Raw genomic sequence first — 21,572 nt, forward strand, 5'->3', positions numbered from 1 at the left:
GAAAAGGTAGGAGGTAAGCGAGGGTGGGTCTTCGTACGAGGTCACATGATGACCGAGTAACAACAACTGAAGAGGTGCCTCGTACGAGGAACCCATAACATTAGTATACTAACTAGGTAAACTACCCTTTATATAGTAAATCTATCTAATTATCTTGGTTACTTAACTAGAACCTGCTCTATTAAATAATTTTAACCCTTATAAATATAACTATATTAAACCTGAATATATTATTAACAAATACTATCCTAATAAAGATAATAGGTAGGAGGTTAACTAGCTTCTTGGTTATTATACTTAGTATTATAGTTAAACCTAAAAACCTGTTCTTGAGTATCTGGTTTACTAGTATAGATACTTAGCTAATAATAGGTTTATATTAGTAATCTAGCTGGATCTGAAGAGTTAATAAAGGAATATAATAAAGTATATCTATTTAACAAGGATAAGAATAATTGAATACTTTCTTATTATTAAGGTTTGATAAGAATATTAATATCTTATTTTTGCCCTATTTATTACACGCATGGCCTGATATTAAGGTGTTATCGCCATCAAGGTACGTTACTAGTGATTACTCATATCTTAGTTAGCAATCCCGCTTCTTCTGTGGGACCGTCCCTTTCGAGATAGAAAAATAACATCTATCTCATGAAATTAAACCATACGTTTAACACTGATAAAGTTAATAAGTATTCAGGCAGACTAGTCTGGGATATCCATGACCTTAATAAATAGGTAATTAAGGATATATATCCTTTACTAATATAGAGTAAAATTATTGCTGCAGTAGCTGGGCATAGCTATATAAGTATATATAATACTACTTCTATATTTTATTAATAGCCCCTATATATATCTATATACTATTTTATATCCATGATAATCTATAAGGGGCAGGAAACCCTACTTATCTACCTGATAGGGTTTATTAATAATATTACTTATATTTAATAAAACATGGATAGATACTTCCACGATTTACACGAGTTTATCCATATATATATTAATAACTTTATAACCTATTCAGCTATGCTAAACAAGTATCTAGAATACCTTAATAGATTTTTTACTAGATACTAAAAGCTTTAAATTACTCTTTTAGCTAGAAAGATATTTCTTGGATTTCTAATTATTAAACTACTAGGGCAAAATATTTTAGCTTTAAGTTTAATTATTACTAGGGATAAGCTAAAAATATTAACTAGCTTAAAGTTCCTGGAGACCCTCTCCAACCTAGGGATATATATAAGTATAATTAATTAGCTATCTAGCTATATACCTTACTATATAATAAAGATTAAGCTACTATATAATAGAAAGATATACCTTTCTAAGTCTATCCCTAATTTTAAAGGAAAAAAGTATGCTAAAAAAAGATATATATCTAGAGTAGAGTTAAAAGCTCTAATAGTAATAGAAATTAAAGTATTTAATATAATATAATTATATTTTAAGAGCTTGACTATATTAATTTATTATTTAGTACTACATGACCTCTATATTAATATTAATACTAGTAAATTAGGTATTAAAATAATAATATTTTATATAAGAGGAGACCTGAAGCTTGACTTTATTATTATTATTCTTTAATTATTATTATAAAACCAGGTTAAACCTATTTTCTTTCTTAGTTAAATAGTAAGTACCGCTAAAATATAGTACTAGCTAATAAAACTCGAGATATTTAGACTAGTCTAGGCTATATAAAAACTCTATTATCTAGTAAAAATATATTATATAAATATTATTATATTTACTAATTATTTAGTAACAGCAGATATTATATATTAATATATATTAACTATATTATTACCCCAGAAGTTAAACCTTAAATTAGTACAAGTATTAATATATTTATAATAGTTTAAGCTTAATATCTTTTACAAGCCAGGGAAAACTAATATTATTCCTAATATATTATCCAGGCTTCTATTATATATTAAATAAGAAGATAACAAGTATTCCCTAGATATCTTATATACTAGTATATTATATATAAACCCCGTGCCTTTATTAATACTAATAGTAGTATATTTAGATAAGTATAAAGCAGAGATTACTAATAATTATAATATAGATCTAAAATAGTATAAAACTAAAGAAATTTTACTAGTAAATAAGACCTTATTATATCTAGTTTAACTTCCCTATTAACTTACTATACAAGGTCCTTATAAAGGTTTAATATTTTTAGTTAAATACTAGTTTAATAGCTCTATAATAGAAGCCTTATACTTACTATACTCTATAGAGAAGGATATAATATAAAAAGTATATAATTATAATAGTTATACAAGAATTACCTGTATTATAGAATACCTATAATCTATTATTTTCTACAGGAAATACTATAAAGTTAAAAAATAAATTAAATATTATAGTAAATACCTTTAACTCTAGCAGACAAGATATAAGCTATATAATATATTATAATTAATCCTTGTCTTTCCTATCCTATTTTATATAATATCTATTAATATTGTAACCGCCTTGCCCAAGACTAAAGAAGGATATAACATAGTAATAATAGTAATATACTTATTTATAAAGAAGAATAGTCTAATCCCGGGAAAAAATAACTTAAATTACTAAGGACTAGGTAACTATAATATTTAAGTACTTTTAGCTTACTAATTAGGGCTTTCCTTAAATTATTATTAATAATAAAAACCTGAAGTTTATATTTAAATTCTAAGGAGAATTATTTAAGCTCTTATATATTAAAACTTACTATATTATAGCCTAGCACGCATAATCTAATAACTAAAATAAAAGAATAAACTAGATAGTTAAAATCTTCCTATAATATATTATAATATCTTTTAAATATATTACTAATTAGGTTAAAGCCCTCCTATATATTTAATCTATTTTAAATATATCTATAAATACTAGCACCAGCTATACTCTATATAAGTTTATATATAGTATATACCTAAAGTCTTTAGTAGATATTAGCCTATCAGGAATAATATTAGTTTAATTTTTTAAATATTAAGCTAATATAATTAAAGTAATTAAACTTGCCTAGATAATAATAAAATACAGGTATAATACAGGATATATTCTAATATCTTTTATAATTAATAAGCAAGTTAGACTATAACTATATAAAGGATATATTATTAAAGCTATACCTAACAAGAAGCTATTAAGTTAGTTTATAAAATTATTTAAAGTTATTAAATAAATTAGGCCTTTTATATACTATCTAGATTTCCTAAGCAAGTAATACTTATATCTTATTATATTAATTATATACTTAAAGAAGTACCCTCAGTAATCTAATCTTTATAGAAAACAGGAAAAATAATCTAATCCTTTAGTTTTTAATTTAATATATTAGGATATAAAGAAATACTACTCTTATAAAATTAAATATTTTATTATAAAATATATAACTAACTCTGGCCCTAAATACCTTGTAAAATAGCTTGGCTATAGTCCTAGATATAATATATAGTACTATTATATATTTTTTAATAATATAGTAGAACTAGTTATAAAATATAAAGTTAACTATAAAGTTAGAGAAGAAGATAAACTATAGATATCCCTGCTATATAAATTATAGCTTTATTAGTCTAGTAAAGCTATATAGATTAAAGAAAATACTAATAATATCCATGATATTTAACCTAAACTATAACATAGTTGCCTACCTAAGAATAAATATAAAGTTAGAACTTGCAAACATAGCTAATATAAAAAGATAACAGGAATATAATAATTAATTATTACTTAATTTCTTGATTAATAAATAGTTTATTCTAGGCACGGTGCCTAGAATTATACGCTATCTATAGTCTTCCTTTTATTACTTATATAGCTTTTAACTTTCTTTATTTTTAATTACTATTTATTATAGCTGCCTTATCAGGTATTGCTTACCTGATTTATTACCTTGTTTAATTAGGGGGACTATCAAGTAGTATATATACTTTGGTATATCGGTCATCCCTGATAACTTAGCTCTTAGTCAGCATAGGTAGTTAGCTCCCGCCGCCGGCGGTCTCTGAATAGCATCAACTTATCCACTTCCATACTTCACTATAGGCCTGTCGGGTCCCAATTCGCTACACAGTCTCATTACAAATCAATAATACGCTGGAATGTTCTACTAACAAATAATTGCCACCGAGGCAAATATAAAAAAGGCTAATATTCATGTATTTAGTCTGCTTCTCTTAGTTCTTCTAGGATCCTACATTCATTTTATCAAAGTCTACTTTTACTGGTACTAAACCCTTTCCTATATATATCTGATGCTACGACACTATTCCTATTAAGGAATAGTTAATTCAGATATATATATCTGGCTAAATAACTGGAGTATCCACAGCCGAGCAAGATCAAGCTAGTAGGCCATGATCAGAGAACCCAGGATCAATAGCTTGCAAGTGTACTATAGTAGCTGTGAACCACAGCTTCGCCGAAATAGGCTTGCAGGATGATAGAAGTGGTTAAACAATATCAAGCAGTACCTGGATGTCCCAGGGACATGCTACCAATTGTTGCACGCTGGCAATCTGTTTCATTGAAGTTGGGAGTTATTGAACTAAACTAGCTAAGTCGAACCCGTAGAACGGGTAGAGGGACTCTTAGCCGATATAAGGAGCCAAGGGAGAAGAGTGATGATGATACTCGGATCCGCGATCCGGGAGCTATCTAAGGCTAATGTGTCATCTGACCTTGTCATGTGACAGCCGACTAATAATGGGTAATACAATGCCGTAGAACGGCGAACGTGCAATATTACTAACTTTATTCCTATTTTAATAAGGAATCTCTTGATATACTTATCTCTCTATAATAGAGGCCCATGCTGGTTCTTACACATTCTAGCTACCATAGTATTAAATATAAGATCCAATTTTTTTTTAGGGGGTTGTTGAGTTACCTCTCCCCTTTGTCATACCAAGTTATGTTACCTTTCTGTCTAAGAATCTTGGCCAGGAACCAACACATTCTGTAAAGTGCAATCACCAGGAGCGGGTATGCAGGATCACAGGTAGGAGCAGTAGTGTGGCGTGGACTAGCTCCAGCCTGCACTTGAATCTACCACCTACCTCAAGTTGTGGTCAACACACCTATAGTCTGACCTGTGTCTCTCCAGACCTGCCAACAGCGTGCCGGCAATTGTTTACCGGAGACTACCTGCCTAACAGAAGCCTCCTGCACCGCCCCGCTATTCAGTGTATTTGATCTCACCATAGAAATCAATCCACACCACTCGAAGTATGTATTCACCACACGGTATCCAAATAATTTTGTACCTGGGCAATGCTTATAACCAGGAAAGCTTCTTTGTTCGTACAAACATAGCTGCCAAATCGAGGCGAACATGGGCCTGCATTGCTTTCAATGACTCCTACTGACAATCTTGTACAATAAGCCGCATCGAAGGACATGTCCCAGCCCACCGATGAACCCAAAAGACCACGCAGGTTTCTACCTGAACCGATCGAGACATCCGCACGCAGCTCCAAACAACATCAGGTCAACGAGCCTGCGAAACAACATTTGCATCAAGCGCACGCTGGCCCCTGCCTATCGGGGCTCGATCTCAGTTCGTCCTTAGAAGAACCCATTGGCTTTAGTCACTCCTTTCAATCATGCGAAATTGGCCAACAACCAGGCCTTAAGAGAGAGAATAATGCGCCCAAGCACACGTACACCGACTCACCTGCCCGAGACATGGGGGGAATACAGCATCGCAACACGCGAAGATTTACTCCTCAGCTAATGGAGACTGCCAGGCACTCGTTCCGCCCGAAAGAAGAAGAGCCAGTCAACCAGGACAGCATGGCACGACACCAAAGGCAAAGGTTGACCAGTGCTGATAATACTTCTGGTCCAATAGACATGGATCCTAAAGTGACACAGGAATCCCGATTTTCATATTCTAGCCTTCTCCGGCGCCAGGAAACACGAAGGCACTCCTTTCGTGTGCCTGATTTGCCTGCAATCCCGTCCAGTGGAAGCGAAGATTCGAACGAACCAAACCACACCCAATTGCCTGCCTCACTATCTGCCACAGGCCAGGGAAGACGCCCGACTTCGAATGACAGAAACTTATTGGATGGCCAGGACCAGACATTGCTAGAGTATATACTTCCTTTCCCACTTCATCCATCAGAGAACCAATTGAGAGAACGAGCTTTGGAAGCCTTTCCCAATGAGCAGGTCTACCAGCCTGTAGATCATTTTGCCATCGACAGGGAGGAGGAGTATCCGGACGATGAAAGCTCTGGTGTGCGAGGGTCAAGACCGGGGCTGGGAATAAATAGACGTGCATCGTCTGCAGACCTTCCTTCAGAACTGGAATACCTACGCCGACACAAGGAGGAGGCTGGTATGAACAGGCGCCACTATCTCACCACGAAAGGAGGGCGTGTCTCACATGTGGCTCGCCGAACATCTAAGACCGTCGAAAATGCCGCGGTTTGTGATGAAGTGTGGGATACAAACCGTCGTTTTACGCAGTTAAAGCAGGCCGTTAGCCCGCCGATGCTAGGTGGTGATCTTGCATTTCCACAGAGTCTGACTCCGCAAAGTACAATCTGTGAAAGCACCCGTGCAGCCGATTCCAACCAGAATGAATATGTGCTCTCATCGCTCACTGGCCTTTGGAGTGGCAGCCCCCGCTCCTCTGCTCACGACGAGCGGGGTGGTCTCTGGAAAGGGACCTGTAAGTCGGACAGGCGCAGCACATACCGCTCCGAGGCTTTATTACCGGGCTTGATTACCCCGAGACATAATGTTGAAGAGGACGCTTGTTCAAATTCAGATGAATCTTTAGAAACGCGAGCCCCACGCCCGCAAAACTCGCGTTTCCCGATTTTAAGCTCTAGAGGAGAATCCGCGCATGGTGGGTACACTGACCAGGAATTCGGTGACGGTTTTGTCACCCAGATTTACGATTATTTATCGTTAGGATACCCTAGCATTGCTCGTTACTACGACTACGAACTTAGTAAGGTGTCTGGTTTACCAGTCGCCGCGCTTAGGGCGGATGACCTGAATATGGATGCGAAAGGGCACGTTGGCGTGCATATCAGTACAAGCAGGGGCGCAACGAACAATGTTTGCATGAGGTGGACTGCCTTGCGGTTGTATATTCAAGAATGGGTGCGCCAGCAACCCCGAATGCTTGAAGTTGATCGCTACCATGACGGATGGGGTGTACGCGAACGCAAGGGCAGTTGGGCCTTTTGATATAATTAACTGAAGATATATAGGATAGGCTGCTCGATAATTGTGGTTTCATCCCAAGCATTGCAAGATTGACTGATTCATAGAAGGAATCCGATAGAAGGGCGGTGCTACTTACTACCACCAAACAAATAGACATACTGTTGGCACATAATTTTATACCGGTCTTGAGACAATTGCGTATAGCCCCTAGAATGCCCTGGCATTTAACACAGCGTCATTTGGATGGTCCTTTCTGACTGACGACTTATCAGCCAGTTGCTATAACTCTAGTTTATGCCCACATATTGTTATTTTCTTGCAGACTTTGACTACTACTTCATTCCTCTCTTCTTTGATCATGATGAACGACCACCCGTCCCCCAGCATTACCGCGTTGGGCTCTTTCATGTACAATGCCGGGAAATATTTTCTGCTCTAGTAGTCCCTCTGTTCCAGCAGTGACTCCCTGATTGGGATCATTGTCACATTCTACGACGCTCGAACCGCCCGAAGCAAGGTGGGATTGCGGCGGATTCAGATCTTTGGTGATGCTGTGACCTTCCTGATCAGAAACCAGGCGCGGAACTGAGGGGCTATCAGGTGTATCGGTGTGGGAGTACATTGAGGACCCCATTGATGAACTTGATTGCCCGCGCAGAGCTATCGTGCGAGTGAGAATCATTGAACGATATACGGCAACCGCATGTACTTACATTCGAAGGTAGATAACGGTTTTTGCACATTTGGAGACGACGGTTCATAGCTACTCACAGATGAGTTTCCATCTGCAGCAGCCTGCGCAGAATACCGCTCGATCCTAGGACATCATTAGTCGATCAAATTTTTTTTATTTTTTATTTTTTTTTATTCTGGAGTAAATGCCCATCTCCGTCCGTATTGGGAAAGACAATTGGGAAGGGGCGTGGGTCAACTCACAAAGCCAGCTCCCCTATAAGTGTTTCATGCCGGAAGGCTTCGCGAATATCGGGGACGTTGCTCTTCGAAACGTTGTTGCCCGCAACTCCTGGTAGAGAGCAGTTCGAACCAAGCCACCTCTCTTTCAGAGGAAGTTCAAATCCGCACTGCTCAACAGAATGCTTGGCTAACTCGCACATGTCCACGGCGCTGAACTTGTAGATTTGAGCTGCCACCGAGTATTCCTCAATCAAGGGTTCTTTTGTGAACGCAAACTGCAGCGGATCGTCCGTGGACAATGAGACATTCAATCCCCTTTTAAAGAAATGGGCACACGGGTTCTTATCATAAGTAAGAAATAGGGCGTTGTTGCTGAGTGGGGACATCGCTATGCCAATCTGGTCAAGGTAAAACAAGTACTGCAGCAATGGGACCTTCCGAAGTAGGATTCCGTGGCTGATACTGTGGCAGCAGAGGAAACCGACTGCAAGATGGTCGGGGTCGCCGGCCTCGCCACAGTGTGGTCTCAGGACAAACGTGTTAAAGCCACGCCGCTGTCGCCAGAAGTTGAGGGAAGCCATGTTAGCGAACATGAAATAGATCCAGTAAGTGTAGGGTGGATTTTGTTTAGTATTCCACTCTCTAGGAATCGGGTATTTTCTGTACAAACGGCGCTCTGCCTTGCTCTCGTCGTCGACGCTATCAAAGCCAACCACGCGTTGCAGAAAGATGTGCAATTTAGGATGACTGCTCGGATTTTGGGTTACTTCAAATAGCGGTTGAAACACGTTAGTGATCACTTGCTCGAAATTCTCCATCATACCACTTGATTTGTAGACATCATATAGTCGAGGTACCTGGATAAGCCAACGAACGTTCGGCGAGAACAATTTGTTGTCCACCACCCAAGCTGCAAGCTTGTCCCATTCCTGGATCGATCTCCCGTATATAGAGATGCGCCATTCGACCATCTGATATTTGCTTGATTCCAGATCAGAGATTACTTCTTTTGTTATCTCTGCCAAATACCGCCCTTTAATGTAATTGTCGGTTTTTAGAAAAATCTCTCGTAGCCGAGACTCCCCGACTGGATTGTATTTGAGATTGAACTTGTCAAACCGGTGGAAGGAATCCGTGTGTGCCTATTGCTGATTAGTGACAACTGCTAGCATAGTGTAAACATACGCGGATAACATACATGCATGTCGAGAGTATCAATGCTCAGATCATAGGCTGTAAGGTTGATGCTCTCGAAAACCTCTTTCAATGTCAAGTGCTTGCCGTCTCGGAAAAGAACGACTTCATCTGGAGACTTCTTCATTTTGCTTTTGATAAAACGTAGGAGGTGCTTTTGATTCATACATGCCGAGTGATGGACGTGAGTGTCGACTTTCCGGACATTGTAGAAGTCCCTATGAGGCACCTTTTTGCTATCCGCAATCTCCTGATACTCATTCAACAGCGTATAGAGTTGAAATTTCCCTTCTAGGTATGAAAGACGTTTGAAGGAGAAGCTCTTTGCCGGTCCATCTGTTGAAACATCGATTACCGCATCGAGGTCCATATAGAAGTCTCTCAAAGACGGAATGATGACCGCAGGCTTCCTCGACGCAGCAGCATTATCACTTTCGTAGACCTGGTAGACACTATTTTCATCTAACTTGAATACCCAGTCAGACTTTCCTGGAAGTGGCATGCACTCAGCTAGGTAAAAGTCTTCACCAATATTTTCACCCATCTTTCTTCTTCGCTCTTCCGGGACAGAATTTTCCTTGGTCCTGGTTGTTTCTTTGTCCTCCCCCCAAGCTGGTTCTGGTGGCGGCGGATATATCGTCCACCCGGGCTGATTGTTTGGATTATCTTTCAGCGTCTGTTGGGATAGCCGAATATACTTAGATCGCAAATCCAACAAGCCCCGAATCTTGCGGCAAATGACATTCAATTCTGACGTAACCGTGTCGCTATTAGAAGTTAGGTTCAGAATGCCACGGGAGGATCCCAGAGGATCACTAGCATACTGGTGATCGTCGGTCAACGAAGACTGGGCATGTTCATCAGACGTTGGAAAATGTATTGGATTGATGCTGACAGATTGTTGATTAGTGGTCGGACTGCTGGAGTGATTTTGATAGAAGAGTTTTGCTTCTGTGTGGCTCATGGACTTTTCGAAAGCATAGTCATATGTTGGTGTTTTCAATTGCCTGTCCCTAGGAAGGACATCTCTCGGCTCTCCGACGGAGCCCTGCTCGATTGGCTGGCTTTCCATGAGCAGATATTTATCCAGCTTGACGGAAGTTGCGTTTGTTTACAGAAGCAATATCGCTGAGCTTGCGCCTGAGTGGGAATCTTTCTCTCGTTGGGAGGTGTGGGCTATGATCTCGACCTAATAGGCCAAAATAGTATCGAAGCCATTAAGGGGAAACGACGAGAGAAAAAAGCGACTCTTGATTAGTGCTGGCGATAAACACAGCAAACTAATGTGGGCTCATTAGCTTTGAGGAAGACTTTGCCTTGCGGTAGGAGCAAACAAACTTTCTCACAATACAACCGTGTCTGTCACCGGCTTCTATGAAAGAATTTCGCTCGTGAAAAGTTCGAGACATGCGAATCGAGTAGATAGTAGAATGCTTATACGTAGACTTTCTTTCAGGTGCGGCACAGGTTTCCCCGAATTCCGGTACGCTTGCCCTTAGTGTGACTGACGTACGTGCGAGATCCGTTTCCCCTAGGTCGGGGAGGAACAACGGCTCTTGCAACGCCCTATCAGTAACAGAGTACAACGGCCACTAGGCAGCAGCCCAGCTATTTCACCAGCTTAAAGTCTCATAAGAAGTCGGTTTTCCTTCAACCTCAACCCAGATTTGGTAATATTCCCAGCCCGTCATTGCCCTCATTAACGGTCTCGAAGGTGGGGGACCTGGAACTACTCCAGCATCGTTTTAAACCGAGCCTGCTCTACTACATATCTTGGAGCCCATGACGACTGACACCTTTTCACTCATACAGTTTACAAAATCAATATCAATCTCACTCAACGTCTTCTTGGTTGCATTTTCCAACCTGGCTTCTGAACATGGCCTCTCTTAACCTCTCCGCCAATGGCCCCTCGATATCAAAGAGCTACCAGTCGGTCGTCGACTCTTCGATTTCGGAGCTCGCAAAGAGCTCCTCGACATTCGCAAAATGGGCCTTATTCTCTGTTTCCACGCCTTTGATGAGCGCCTTCCAACAAGACGCTGGCAATAAAGAAAGTGTCCTCAAGGTTCAGGATACTGGAGGTATGGACTTCCACTGATGATTAACATCGACATGATCTGATTCGCATCTGCAGAGGGGGAACTAGCAGACCTTCTAGATGAATTCTCGGAGGGTAAAATCCAATTCTCTTTTGTCAAGGTCTTGGATGCCAATACGGGGTTGCCTAAAAATGTTCTCATTGCGTGGTGTGGCGAAGGTGTACCTGAGCGGACGAAAGGGTACTTCACTAGCCACCTGTCGACAGTTTCAAAAGTCTTGCATGTCAGTTGCCCAGCGTATCCTATCTGGGGGAAAGTGTCGTTTCGTGGGCTTTGCTGACATTGAGTTTGCAGGGCTACCACGTTCAGGTGACGGCTCGCTCAGACACAGACTTAACCGTAGAGGGTATCATCCAGAAAGTCAGCGATGCTTCGGGTGCTAAATACACCCCGGGGCCTGAACGATCGACAAGTTCTATTTCGAAACCCCCTGTATCCAACAAGCCGGCCTTTACCCCTCTTCGGACTGGAGGAGTCAGTGCAGCCACAGCTGGCGTCGTTCCACTACCGATAAGAGCTCAGCCGAACAATGATGACGGATGGGGCCCCGATGCGCCACCGGTTACTCGTACAAATCTAGAAAAAGTTCAGCCAGCTTATCAACCTACCCGCGTGAACATGCAAGAACTCAGGTCAGGAAAGCAGCCTGATCCAACCATTGACAGCGGTGACGCGACTCATCAGCAAAATGATATTGTTAAAGGTGGATATCAGCCTATTGGAAAAGTGGATATTGCCGCCATCAGAAGACAAGCACGTGAAGATGGTAACTTAAAGGACGATCGACCGGAGCCTGTAAAAGGTGCCTATGAACCAGTGGGGAAAGTCGACATTGCTGCGATTCGCGCAAGGGCGCAGCCAACAGGCGAGGCTACTACCACTGCCAGCGGAAGCACGTCCCCCAGCGCATTTGACGGGCCTCCTACTGCGGCTCCCGATCTTGGTTTCAACCAATCAAGCCGTCTGACATCATTGCCCAAACCTAAAGTCTCGAACAAATTTGGTGGAAGTTCGACATTCACAGGCACGAAGCCTCCCCTTCCTGGTGGTGGTGCGTCAGGTGCAACGCCGACTCCTGTGGGAAGTGCTAGTCGCACCTTCGCCAACCAAGGAGGCAAGACACCCGCACAGCTATGGGCGGAAAGGAAAGCCAAAGAGCGCGAACAGGAACCCGCTGCTGCCACAGCGGCATGCAACACCGGTGCACCCACTATTCAAACCCACACCAGTGGCGGGGGCGAATGGAAGAGCTCTTACAGTGGGAAGACTTGGGCTCCTGTCCAGACTACGCACACCGGCAAAGTGGCCGAAAGCAGTCGCAATGAGGCCACAGGATCCGATTCAGCTGACATGGCAACGCCAGAACCCACTACCCCACAGAAAAGCGTTAGTAGTATTCGAGATCAACTCACGCAAGGGCCACCAAAGGAGGCTCCTCGTTCTGTTCAAACGGCAGAGTCAGATTCCGAGGCCGAAGTTGGAGGAGGCGATACAGAACTCGCAGCTTCTAGTGAGCCACAAGCTTCACAACCCCTCACGTCCCAGCCCCAGTTACCCCCGTCGCCAACAACCGATCTCTCTGGGGAAGAGAGCTCGCCAATTCGAGTCGCTGTGCCGGTCGCGAGAGGGGCTACGGATGATCACGAGCAACCGATTCCAGCCCCCGTTGACGCACCCACCGAAAGTTTACAACAAGGACTTCCGCATGACAAGGACGAGACCGATAATGCGAGAGATACAAGTTTGACAACAACGCAGGCTACGTCTGCGGGCACTGTCGACAGTGGTGAAATTCGAGCTGTTGTACAATACGATTACGAGAAGGCAGAGGATAACGAGGTAGACCTGAAAGAAGGGGAATATGTGACCGAGATCGACATGGTAGACAAAGATTGGTGGCTGGGTCTGAACGCACGAGGGGAAAGGGGTCTCTTCCCGAGTAACTATGTTGAGGTCATTGGCGAGGATCATGGAAGCCGCGCCGAATATGAAATGCAACCTACAGCGGACAGTCACGAGCCCAATACCGTTGCGGTTCCCACACAAACCCCGCGCACTCAGGAAAAGTTTAATGCGAAGGCTCTATATGATTATGAGGCAGCCGAAGACAATGAGCTCAGTTTTCCTGAAGGGGCTGAGATTACAAGCATTGTAAGTTCGAATAACCCTCGTCCGACTCTCCTTTACGACGACCTCTTTATCGGTTCTTGTTTTGAAGTTTGCCTGGTTGCTGATTGGATATTTCCTCTCTCTAGGAATTCCCCGACGATGACTGGTGGCTCGGTGAATATCGTGGCAAAACAGGGCTTTTCCCGGCAAACTATGTTCAGCTCGATGATTAGAGAACATCATCGACTTCAAGCTCCTTCTTCCTGTACAGGCCCCTGCAGACAAGCAGTGCCATGGAGTGAACTGATGTTTATTAGCACGTAGCTTATGTTTGCCTCTCTCCTATTTACACACCACTATATAAGCAGTCAACCTTTCATGTCTTCACAGTTCATAAGCCCTCGCGTAGATATTGGCGCAGGATGATGTCGGTCTGGTATTGAGACGAGCGCTTTAGTGGGCATCGATATGGTTAGGTAAATTGAACAGAGAAATAAGTCGTTCTTAACGTCTTAAAAATGGGCAAGAACGGGAAAATGCCGTACCTGTTCCCAATGGGTCAAACCTACAAAAGCAACTAGTCTAGACATTGATAGCAGACTAGCTCCCTGGGCTAAGTTGATGGGACCTCGAAAGTATCTATCTACAGGGTATCTACCTGGCGAACCTCAGATTAAGTGAAAACCATGTCGGTACCTGAACGGCCGTGCCGTCTTCCAATGCACCGACGGAAGCTTTAGAGCCCAGTGTCACCTGACTATTTTGAGCATAGGTTATATAATATAATCACGTGGCCACTGTCAAGTTAGACGGCAGTATCTACACGAGTAACATCAGAATCCAACTCCTGTTGAGGGATGAACTCCTAGATCATTCCTCCAACTTCATGTCCAAAACGTTGTGATACAACGTGATCCAGCCACTTGCGCGAATTCCGCTACACTGTAGTGTTGCGACCCTGCCTAAATACTGTCCGCCTCGATTTCGATTCGCCGGGCGCCCAAGTACTTAAACTCATTACTCCAGGTCGAGGACAATGGCCGCTTTGGGGGAAGACTTATTGGTGACCGTTAATAAGTTGCAGGATTTGGTCTTCAATACAATTGGGAATGACTCGCTCGATTTACCACAAATTGTAAGTGGTCCTACCTCAATCAGTTCGCAATGAAGATTTTCTTGTTGATCTTCTTTCCAGGTTGTGGTTGGCTCTCAATCTTCGGGGAAGTCGTCTGTGCTGGAGAACATAGTTGGAAGGGATTTTCTTCCAAGGGGAAGTGGGATTGTGACTAGGAGACCTTTGATCTTGCAACTCATAAACATTCCTAGTGAACGGCACGACAAACCAGAAGGCGATGAGGTTCATGTTCCGCATACGGCTGCTAGTATTGCAGGTCAGAATGAGTGGGCAGAGTTTCATCATCACCCCGGTCGCAAGTTTGACGACTTCGCCCTTGTGAAGCAGGAGATCGAGGCCGAGACAGCGAGGATAGCCGGGAATAACAAGGGTATAAATCGTCAGCCAATTAACCTCAAGATATTCTCACCTCATGTGCTCAACCTTACTATGGTTGATCTCCCGGGATTGACCAAAGTTCCAATTGGAGATCAGCCGTCGGATATCGAGAAGCAAACCCGGGCTCTGATCCTTGAATACATCGCCAAGCCAAATAGTATAATCCTCGCCGTCTCGCCCGCAAATGTTGATCTAGTCAACTCTGAGTCTCTGAAGCTTGCTCGTCAGGTAGATCCTATGGGTCGAAGGACAATTGGTGTTCTGACAAAGTTGGATCTGATGGACCACGGGACCAATGCCATGGATATCTTATCTGGCCGCGTCTATCCGTTAAAGCTTGGCTTTATCGGTGTCGTCAACAGGTCTCAACAAGATATACAATCTGGAAAATCTCTTTCGGACGCTCTTCAAGCTGAGCTGGACTTTTTTCGACATCACCCAGCGTATCGAAATATGGCCAATCGATGCGGCACGCAATTTCTTGCAAAAACCCTGAATTCGACGCTGATGTCTCACATAAGGGATCGTCTCCCTGACATCAAGGCCCGCCTTAATACGCTAATGGGTCAAACGCAGCAAGAGCTCGCTAGCTATGGCAATAAGCAATTCAGCGGAAAAGAGCATCGCGGGTCTCTTATATTACAACTGATGACAAGATTTGCATCCTCTTTTATATCTTCAATCGACGGAACTTCATCTGAAATATCCACAAAAGAGCTATGCGGCGGTGCTAGGATATACTACATATTTAACTCCGTTTTCGGCAACTCGCTTGATACCATTGATCCGACCCAGAACCTTTCAGTTTCGGATATCCGGACGGCTATTAGAAACTCGACCGGGCCGCGCCCAAGCCTTTTTGTTCCCGAGCTTGCTTTTGATCTGCTTGTGAAACCTCAGATTAAGCTGCTCGAACCTCCTAGCCAGAGGTGTGTCGAGCTTGTTTATGAGGAGCTGATTAAAATATGCCATACGTGTGGCTCGCAAGAGCTCTTGCGCTTCCCTCGGCTTCAAGCAAAGCTTATTGAAGTTGTGTCAGACCTTCTCCGCGAGCGACTTGGTCCGTGTTCTTCCTATGTGGAATCCTTGATCTCCATTCAAAGAGCTTATATCAACACCAATCACCCGAATTTCCTCGGTGCAGCCGCTGCAATGTCGTCCATCATTCAAAATAAGCAGGATCAGGAGAGGAAAGCTGCACTCTCCGAGGATCGACGCAAACGAGAGAAGAGACGGCTCAGGGAACTTGGAGGCCCGAACGGAAATACATCCGTCAATCCCGAAGAAGAAGAGGAACAACCAGAGGCCAAGCATGTGCCTATTAGAGCTCAATCCAGCAAAGGGTCTAGAAGCATGTCTCCTCATGTGGGCAAAGGCCAGGAGACTGGAATAGCGGCGACTTTGAACGGCACACATGCAGGTTCGCAGCTGGCTTTTGGGGGCGCAAACACTACACGGGATTCCTTTCTCAATTACTTCTTTGGCAAAGATGGTACCCAGGCCCAATCTTCTACTTCCGCTGCTTCAGGTCAGAGCCAAAATAGGCACTCTGTCCACGAGGTTAGCACTAGCCCCAATCTCCGACGGGCAGAGATGCTTTCACCGGCGCAGATACCAGAGGACTATCCCGCGGTGCCTGAGTACAACGAAACGCATTCCTTTGTAAGTACTAGACTCCACCCAGCCCAACAACTACTCGCCCACTCTCTATCTCCGAGCCCTGTAGTAACACGCTGCGATTATTATCAGTTGAAGGATGAATCCGAGCCAGCCATATCCGATCGCGAAATGATGGAGACTGAGTTAATCCGTCGGCTGATATCCTCATATTTTACCATCGTGAGGGAAACAATTGCGGACCAGGTCCCCAAGGCCATTATGCATCTTCTTGTCAACCACAGTAAAGACGTCGTGCAGAACCGGCTTGTCAGCGAACTCTACAAGGAAGAGTACTTTGCTGAGCTACTCTACGAGGATGATGGCATCAAAGCTGAGAGGGAAAAGTGCGAGAGATTGTTAGAAACATACAAGGCAGCGGCAAAGATAGTAGGTGAAGTCTTGTAAGCTTACTCTTCTTTCCAACTCTGGTTTTCTTTTTTCGTGTGGTCTCTGTATAGAATTGCGGGCGGTCAAAGCCCCTCAACCTGTATAATAGCTTTATCATTGCTTGCAGATGATGCTCGTGAGTTGAAACAAACAATGGCAATCTATGTTCAGCGCGTATAAGTGTGTGGCCCAGATTCCATCTATATCTTAACACAGAGAGAACGACAAAACACATGAGGCCAGACAAAAGCCAGCGCCTAAAAGCAGGCCTTGTTTATGTCTAGCGCGTTCAATCTCTTTTGTCGGTTGTCCTTTTGAGGCGTGCGCCTTCAAAGCCGTACATAGCTCCGCCCGCAAACACAAGTGTAGCGCCCAGGAGCACACCCGGTGAAAGAGCATTCCCAAAAATTCGTATTGACAGCAGAAGCGAAATGAGTTTCCGAATGTTCAAGACTATTGTCACCGTCAAAGATGACGATTTCGCAGAGAGAAGGTGAACGCCCCGAATGCACCAATATTGCGTCAAAGCATTCAATAAAAGAAAGAAGACCTTGACTGGGATATCGATCAAGATAGACTGAAAAGTCAGGTTGTTGTGGCAAGACACCAGCAGCTGGAAGAGGGCTCTAACTGGAGCGCTTGAATATACCGCACAAAAACTCCCTTCGCTGGCCGTGTTGCCGCAGGTGAGCGACGTGCCCTTATTCGAACCTACCTTAGCCATTATATGAGAGAACAACGAAGGCGACGATCTCAGTACCCGCCATTGACTCAGTAGCTGTGGAAAGGTTGGGAGAAAGAGGGGTAAAGAAAGCATATGAGAGTAGAAAAGAGCCTCCTTCCAATGGCTCCGTCCATAGGTTTCATATAGCCGATCTGCGTAGATTCCCTGGAATGCAGAGAGAAGCATTGCTAATGCAAGAATAGCAAATCCAACAAGAGTGTTGAATATACTGGAGCTATCGTCAACCCCTACTTGGATTGACTGTCCCTTCTCTTGCGCATCTGCCAATGCAGAAATGACAACGCCGAAAGTGAGTAACGCAACGGCGATGATCTGCCCTCTGGAATATCTTTTACCAGCGTAAAGATAACCAACAGCAATTGAAGCGACTGGACCGCCAGATCTCAGAATAATATGGAGGGGAACCGAGATCCGGTACGCAAATGCCCAATTGTTCAAGAGATTGACAGTGACGAAGAACCCCGTGTAGATAAGCCATGACCGCAATGGTATGGAACGACGCTTAAGAAAAAGAGATCGAAAGCCTGCTGCGAGAGAAAAGAAGTTCGGTGACACGAAAAGCGCAGTCAAGATAAACTGGGCAAATGTTATTAACGGTCCTTGAAGGAGAAGCAGGAAGTCAGAGCTGAACATGTGCAAGTAGAAATGCGGAATGATATACCTGAGCTCGGTTGATCCCTGCAACCAGTGAGTAAGAGTGAACATCTTGATAGAGTACTTGGACTTACTTGATGATTGCTTCAAGCGCAAATACCTTGGTTCGAGAATTAGTGACATAGCTCGCAAAGTATCATCTATACACCTACATTCGCACAGCAACCTCCAAAGATCAAAAAGATCATCAGGCAGATACTCGTCCAGTGCGAGATTAAGGCCTGAATTGTCGTAGCTGCAATACCTGCCATGTTGTGGAAAGGGATATTCGTAGACACCTTTCGCCCGTTCACGCTTGCCATGGTGCCTCCAGCTTTCGGTGATGGTATGACCGGCTGGGTGTCGGGACGACTGGACCGAGATTTCAGGTAACGGCCATCTGCTAAATGAGTGCAATTTCGTCCAGAAGCATCTCGTGAGGGTGATTCTGTGGTTGCGGTCATCTCAATTGGCGGCCGAGGCTGGTAGGTTAAGAACTTAGTTGTTTATCTTGGCCTAGACTACTAAATAGGTCCCGTCGGGCCCGAATCCAGGCTGATTAGTCAAAGGCCTTTTTCCCTCCGCACGCACGGGGCTATCGTCGTTTCCTGTCTGAAGCAATGTTGGAACCAAAAGAAGTCTGCAACAGCATAAACGTGTGTCTATTATTTACAAAGCAGAAATAAATCATTGATCATCTACAATGTCGTCGTCACTGAGGATGAGTCGCTCATCTTCTACTTGTTGGCCTAGATGTTGAGGCAGTTTGACCCCCCCAATTCTGTTTTCGACCTTGGACTCTCGGAGATCGGAATCACCATGTCCCTGGGCAGGCAAATCGTATTCGTGGTCTTCTTCCAGTTGTGAGCCGTAGTCCGATCTTTGAGCTCCAAGAACAGTAATTGCATCGAGCCTCATTGGTCCTGCATTCTCGCCGAGGATCATTGTCATGTAGGGTAACTGATGCAGAATTAGATCGCTGCGCGACGTCAGAGTTGCAATCGACGATGAACTGTCAGTGATATTGCTTCCTTCATGGATAGGCCTGCGGATACGCTGATCGCAGTCTGATACCGAAACTGCAAGTGGGCGCGCGTCTGAGCCAAGCAGGGCGTTCCTCCACGAACCGATGAGACCTTGGATTTCTTCGTAGTGTCGAACTAGTCGAATGACCGGGGGAAAGGACAACTTGTGGGAGTCCTTCGAGCGTTTCGCATTATTTATACCTGGAATTTGTCTTTTCACAGGACAAGGAAGAGCAAACAGTAATCCGCGTGCAGCAACCTGATAGCTTATCTCTTCTTGCCGCAGTAAGTCAATGCTAGCCCCGGACTTGAGTATTCCAATTCCAAGACCAGCCTGAAGACTGCTAGCATGGCCTCTTTGCTCACAACAAATCATGTCGCTGTCCGACAAGAATCTTGCACATCCATCCAGACATTCTGTGAATGTTGGACCATTGCAAGACGCAACGTAATTTTCTTGTAGTGCACTGATGAACGACTGGATGTCAGTCCCAGCCTCGTCTGATAGACTATTAACATGTACCAGAGATATCCCGGGTTGATCAAAGAGAGAAGTCGGCTGTTGAGACGCAGTCTCAGAGCTATGGTCTCGTTTATTGTAAACGATTTTGCCGACAGCATGAAAGAGACCTAGAGTGGCCGACCTAGGTACTAATTCCCCGGGCGTCTCACTCCTGATGGGCGGCACGTTTTTGTGACCTCGAGTTATGCGCTTAGATTTGACTGTGGGCTTGCTACTCCAGGAGCATTTATTGCCGCTACCTTGAGAAAGAAACTCTAAAGAGGCGACCGCATTTCGAATGTCCCCCCCTTCGGATATGTTCGCGATGGTGGACTGTGCTAGAGCTTGGCTGCCAGACATCTGGAGAGCGCTTTTCTTCAGAACCAAATTTAGAGCCTTTAACATGAAAGTGGGTGCAACTCTATTGAATTCGATGATACTCGTACTCAAATGGTTGTAGATTTCGCGACCAAGTAGTCGTTGAGCTGACAAATTGTCAAACGAAGTGTCCGAGCCTGAGAATGTTTCGGTCACGATCATAATGATAGGAGGCCTCTTGACATCAGTTCCGAGATCAGTTCGGGCAGATGAAGTGTCCATAGAGATATATCGCAAGATAGACAGTCGAAATGCAGCCAAAGCTGAGGCGACTCGACCCGAAAATGTTGGAAACTCTTCAATGAGAATGACTCGCCGCTGAGAAGTATCGGTTTGGTTCACCGAAAATATCTGTGTATTATCGCGGCCGTCCAGGTCAAGAACGCCGAATTTATGACCGCGACTCAAAAACTCATCGAATTGAGCCCCAAGGGAGATGTAGTCTTTCGAAGCGTACTCAGCGGCTGAAGGTGTTTTCCATTCCAGAACGCTGAAATTTAATTTGTCCGACAGCAACGAAATCGTAGCAGTTTTTCCACATCCCGCTGGTCCTTTGAGAACGAGTAGTTTCTGTCTGGGTCAGTAAGATCGCAAAAATAAGCCACCACTTGCTTGCACGGAAGCAGTAAAAGAACATGATCTGGACGTACTCTTCGAGGTTTCCCCGCTAGCGCATCATTCAACCAATGCTCTACATCGCGAACCTTCTTTTTGTGCACTGCCAACTCTTCAGGGGTGCGAGGAGCGTACCTTTGCGCCCAAGGCAACTCCCTTTCTGCCGATTGAGTTGAGTTTGAGACTTCAGGCTTTGAGGAAGACTTCGAATGCAAGAGGAAACGTTTGGTGTTGTTCCCGGATTGTCGTTGAACATTGGCGGGTTTCTCGGAAGCGGGACTTCGGGATCTATCCTGGGCAGTAGGCACTGCTTTCATGCCATCCAATTGTGAAAGTCTGTCGTCCGTAAAGTGTTGAGTAAACAGCTCATCATATGAATCATAGTCATCCTCGATCGAGTCTTCGCTATCATCCATATCGGTCCGCCCTGCGCTACCTGACATCGCCACATTGGAGGGCCATTGCCGGTTGGAATCATTAAATTCGATGTTCTGGGGCGACCGCTGCAGTGATGTATCTTTTGCTTGCCGGCCCTTGTGATCGGGTTTCATGAGAGGGCGAGAGATGGTAGGTATATCTCGGAAGTTGGGAG

The 21,572-nt window shown here is 43.9% G+C and overlaps 6 protein-coding genes across 6 annotated transcripts; 3 read left to right on the forward strand and 3 right to left on the reverse strand.

The window, feature by feature from the left end:
• Nucleotides 1–4,757: 4,757 nt before the first annotated feature.
• BDV17DRAFT_230966 (uncharacterized protein) lies at nt 4,758–7,382 on the forward strand. The gene is made up of 3 exons (XM_073755778.1): nt 4,758–5,001; nt 5,123–5,315; nt 5,402–7,382. The coding sequence occupies exon 3, from the start codon at nt 5,416–5,418 to the stop codon at nt 7,222–7,224; it is 1,809 nt and encodes a 602-aa protein (XP_073610595.1). The 5' UTR covers nt 4,758–5,001; nt 5,123–5,315; nt 5,402–5,415; the 3' UTR covers nt 7,225–7,382.
• Nucleotides 7,383–7,540: 158 nt separating this feature from the next.
• On the reverse strand, nt 7,541–10,384 carry BDV17DRAFT_296020 (AMP deaminase; the record flags this gene model as incomplete). Its single annotated transcript, XM_073763205.1, has 4 exons — nt 7,541–7,863; nt 7,917–8,020; nt 8,140–9,260; nt 9,317–10,384. The coding sequence occupies 4 exons, from the start codon at nt 10,382–10,384 to the stop codon at nt 7,541–7,543; spliced, it is 2,616 nt and encodes an 871-aa protein (XP_073610596.1).
• Nucleotides 10,385–10,862: 478 nt separating this feature from the next.
• Nucleotides 10,863–14,248, forward strand: BDV17DRAFT_276148 (putative actin binding protein). Its single transcript, XM_073759301.1, has 5 exons — nt 10,863–10,950; nt 11,125–11,396; nt 11,450–11,637; nt 11,709–13,565; nt 13,670–14,248. Exons 2-5 carry the CDS (start codon nt 11,192–11,194, stop codon nt 13,754–13,756), a joined length of 2,337 nt encoding a protein of 778 aa, XP_073610597.1. The 5' UTR covers nt 10,863–10,950; nt 11,125–11,191; the 3' UTR covers nt 13,757–14,248.
• A 130-nt stretch (nt 14,249–14,378) lies between these two features.
• On the forward strand, nt 14,379–17,236 carry BDV17DRAFT_231105 (dynamin-related GTPase DNM1). The gene is made up of 3 exons (XM_073755782.1): nt 14,379–14,658; nt 14,719–16,698; nt 16,786–17,236. Exons 1-3 carry the CDS (start codon nt 14,560–14,562, stop codon nt 17,098–17,100), a joined length of 2,394 nt encoding a protein of 797 aa, XP_073610598.1. The 5' UTR covers nt 14,379–14,559; the 3' UTR covers nt 17,101–17,236.
• Nucleotides 16,786–18,935, reverse strand: BDV17DRAFT_276163 (putative UPD-GlcNAc transporter (Mnn2-2)). The gene is made up of 4 exons (XM_073759302.1): nt 18,634–18,935; nt 18,556–18,581; nt 17,107–18,505; nt 16,786–17,026 (listed from the first exon to the last, which is right to left on the reverse strand). The coding sequence occupies exon 3, from the start codon at nt 18,458–18,460 to the stop codon at nt 17,372–17,374; it is 1,089 nt and encodes a 362-aa protein (XP_073610599.1). The 5' UTR covers nt 18,461–18,505; nt 18,556–18,581; nt 18,634–18,935; the 3' UTR covers nt 16,786–17,026; nt 17,107–17,371.
• Nucleotides 18,936–19,147: 212 nt separating this feature from the next.
• Nucleotides 19,148–21,396, reverse strand: BDV17DRAFT_296024 (putative cell cycle checkpoint protein Rad17; the record flags this gene model as incomplete). Its single annotated transcript, XM_073763206.1, has 2 exons — nt 19,148–20,935; nt 21,016–21,396. 2 exons carry the CDS (start codon nt 21,394–21,396, stop codon nt 19,148–19,150), a joined length of 2,169 nt encoding a protein of 722 aa, XP_073610600.1.
• Between the last annotated feature and the right edge of the window lie 176 nt (nt 21,397–21,572).

Source organism: Aspergillus undulatus (assembly GCF_047715775.1).
Source record: "Aspergillus undulatus strain CBS 261.88 unplaced genomic scaffold BDV17scaffold_81, whole genome shotgun sequence".
NCBI lineage: Eukaryota > Fungi > Ascomycota > Eurotiomycetes > Eurotiales > Aspergillaceae > Aspergillus > Aspergillus undulatus.

What these genes read in the sequence shown, in the direction of transcription:
- BDV17DRAFT_230966 (XM_073755778.1), top strand. Translation starts at nt 5,416, where the DNA reads ATGTCCCAGCCCACCGATGAACCCAAAAGACCACGCAGGTTTCTACCT.
- BDV17DRAFT_276148 (XM_073759301.1), top strand. Translation starts at nt 11,192, where the DNA reads ATGGCCTCTCTTAACCTCTCCGCCAATGGCCCCTCGATATCAAAGAGC. An exon ending in CAAGGTTCAGGATACTGGAG is followed by an intron (nt 11,397 to 11,449) that starts GTATGGACTTCC and finishes TCGCATCTGCAG; the next exon opens with AGGGGGAACTAGCAGACCTT. An exon ending in GGGCTGAGATTACAAGCATT is followed by an intron (nt 13,566 to 13,669) that starts GTAAGTTCGAAT and finishes TCCTCTCTCTAG; the next exon opens with GAATTCCCCGACGATGACTG.
- BDV17DRAFT_231105 (XM_073755782.1), top strand. Translation starts at nt 14,560, where the DNA reads ATGGCCGCTTTGGGGGAAGACTTATTGGTGACCGTTAATAAGTTGCAG. An exon ending in CGCTCGATTTACCACAAATT is followed by an intron (nt 14,659 to 14,718) that starts GTAAGTGGTCCT and finishes TCTTCTTTCCAG; the next exon opens with GTTGTGGTTGGCTCTCAATC. An exon ending in ACAACGAAACGCATTCCTTT is followed by an intron (nt 16,699 to 16,785) that starts GTAAGTACTAGA and finishes GATTATTATCAG; the next exon opens with TTGAAGGATGAATCCGAGCC.
- BDV17DRAFT_276163 (XM_073759302.1), bottom strand. Translation starts at nt 18,460, where the DNA reads ATGTTCAGCTCTGACTTCCTGCTTCTCCTTCAAGGACCGTTAATAACA.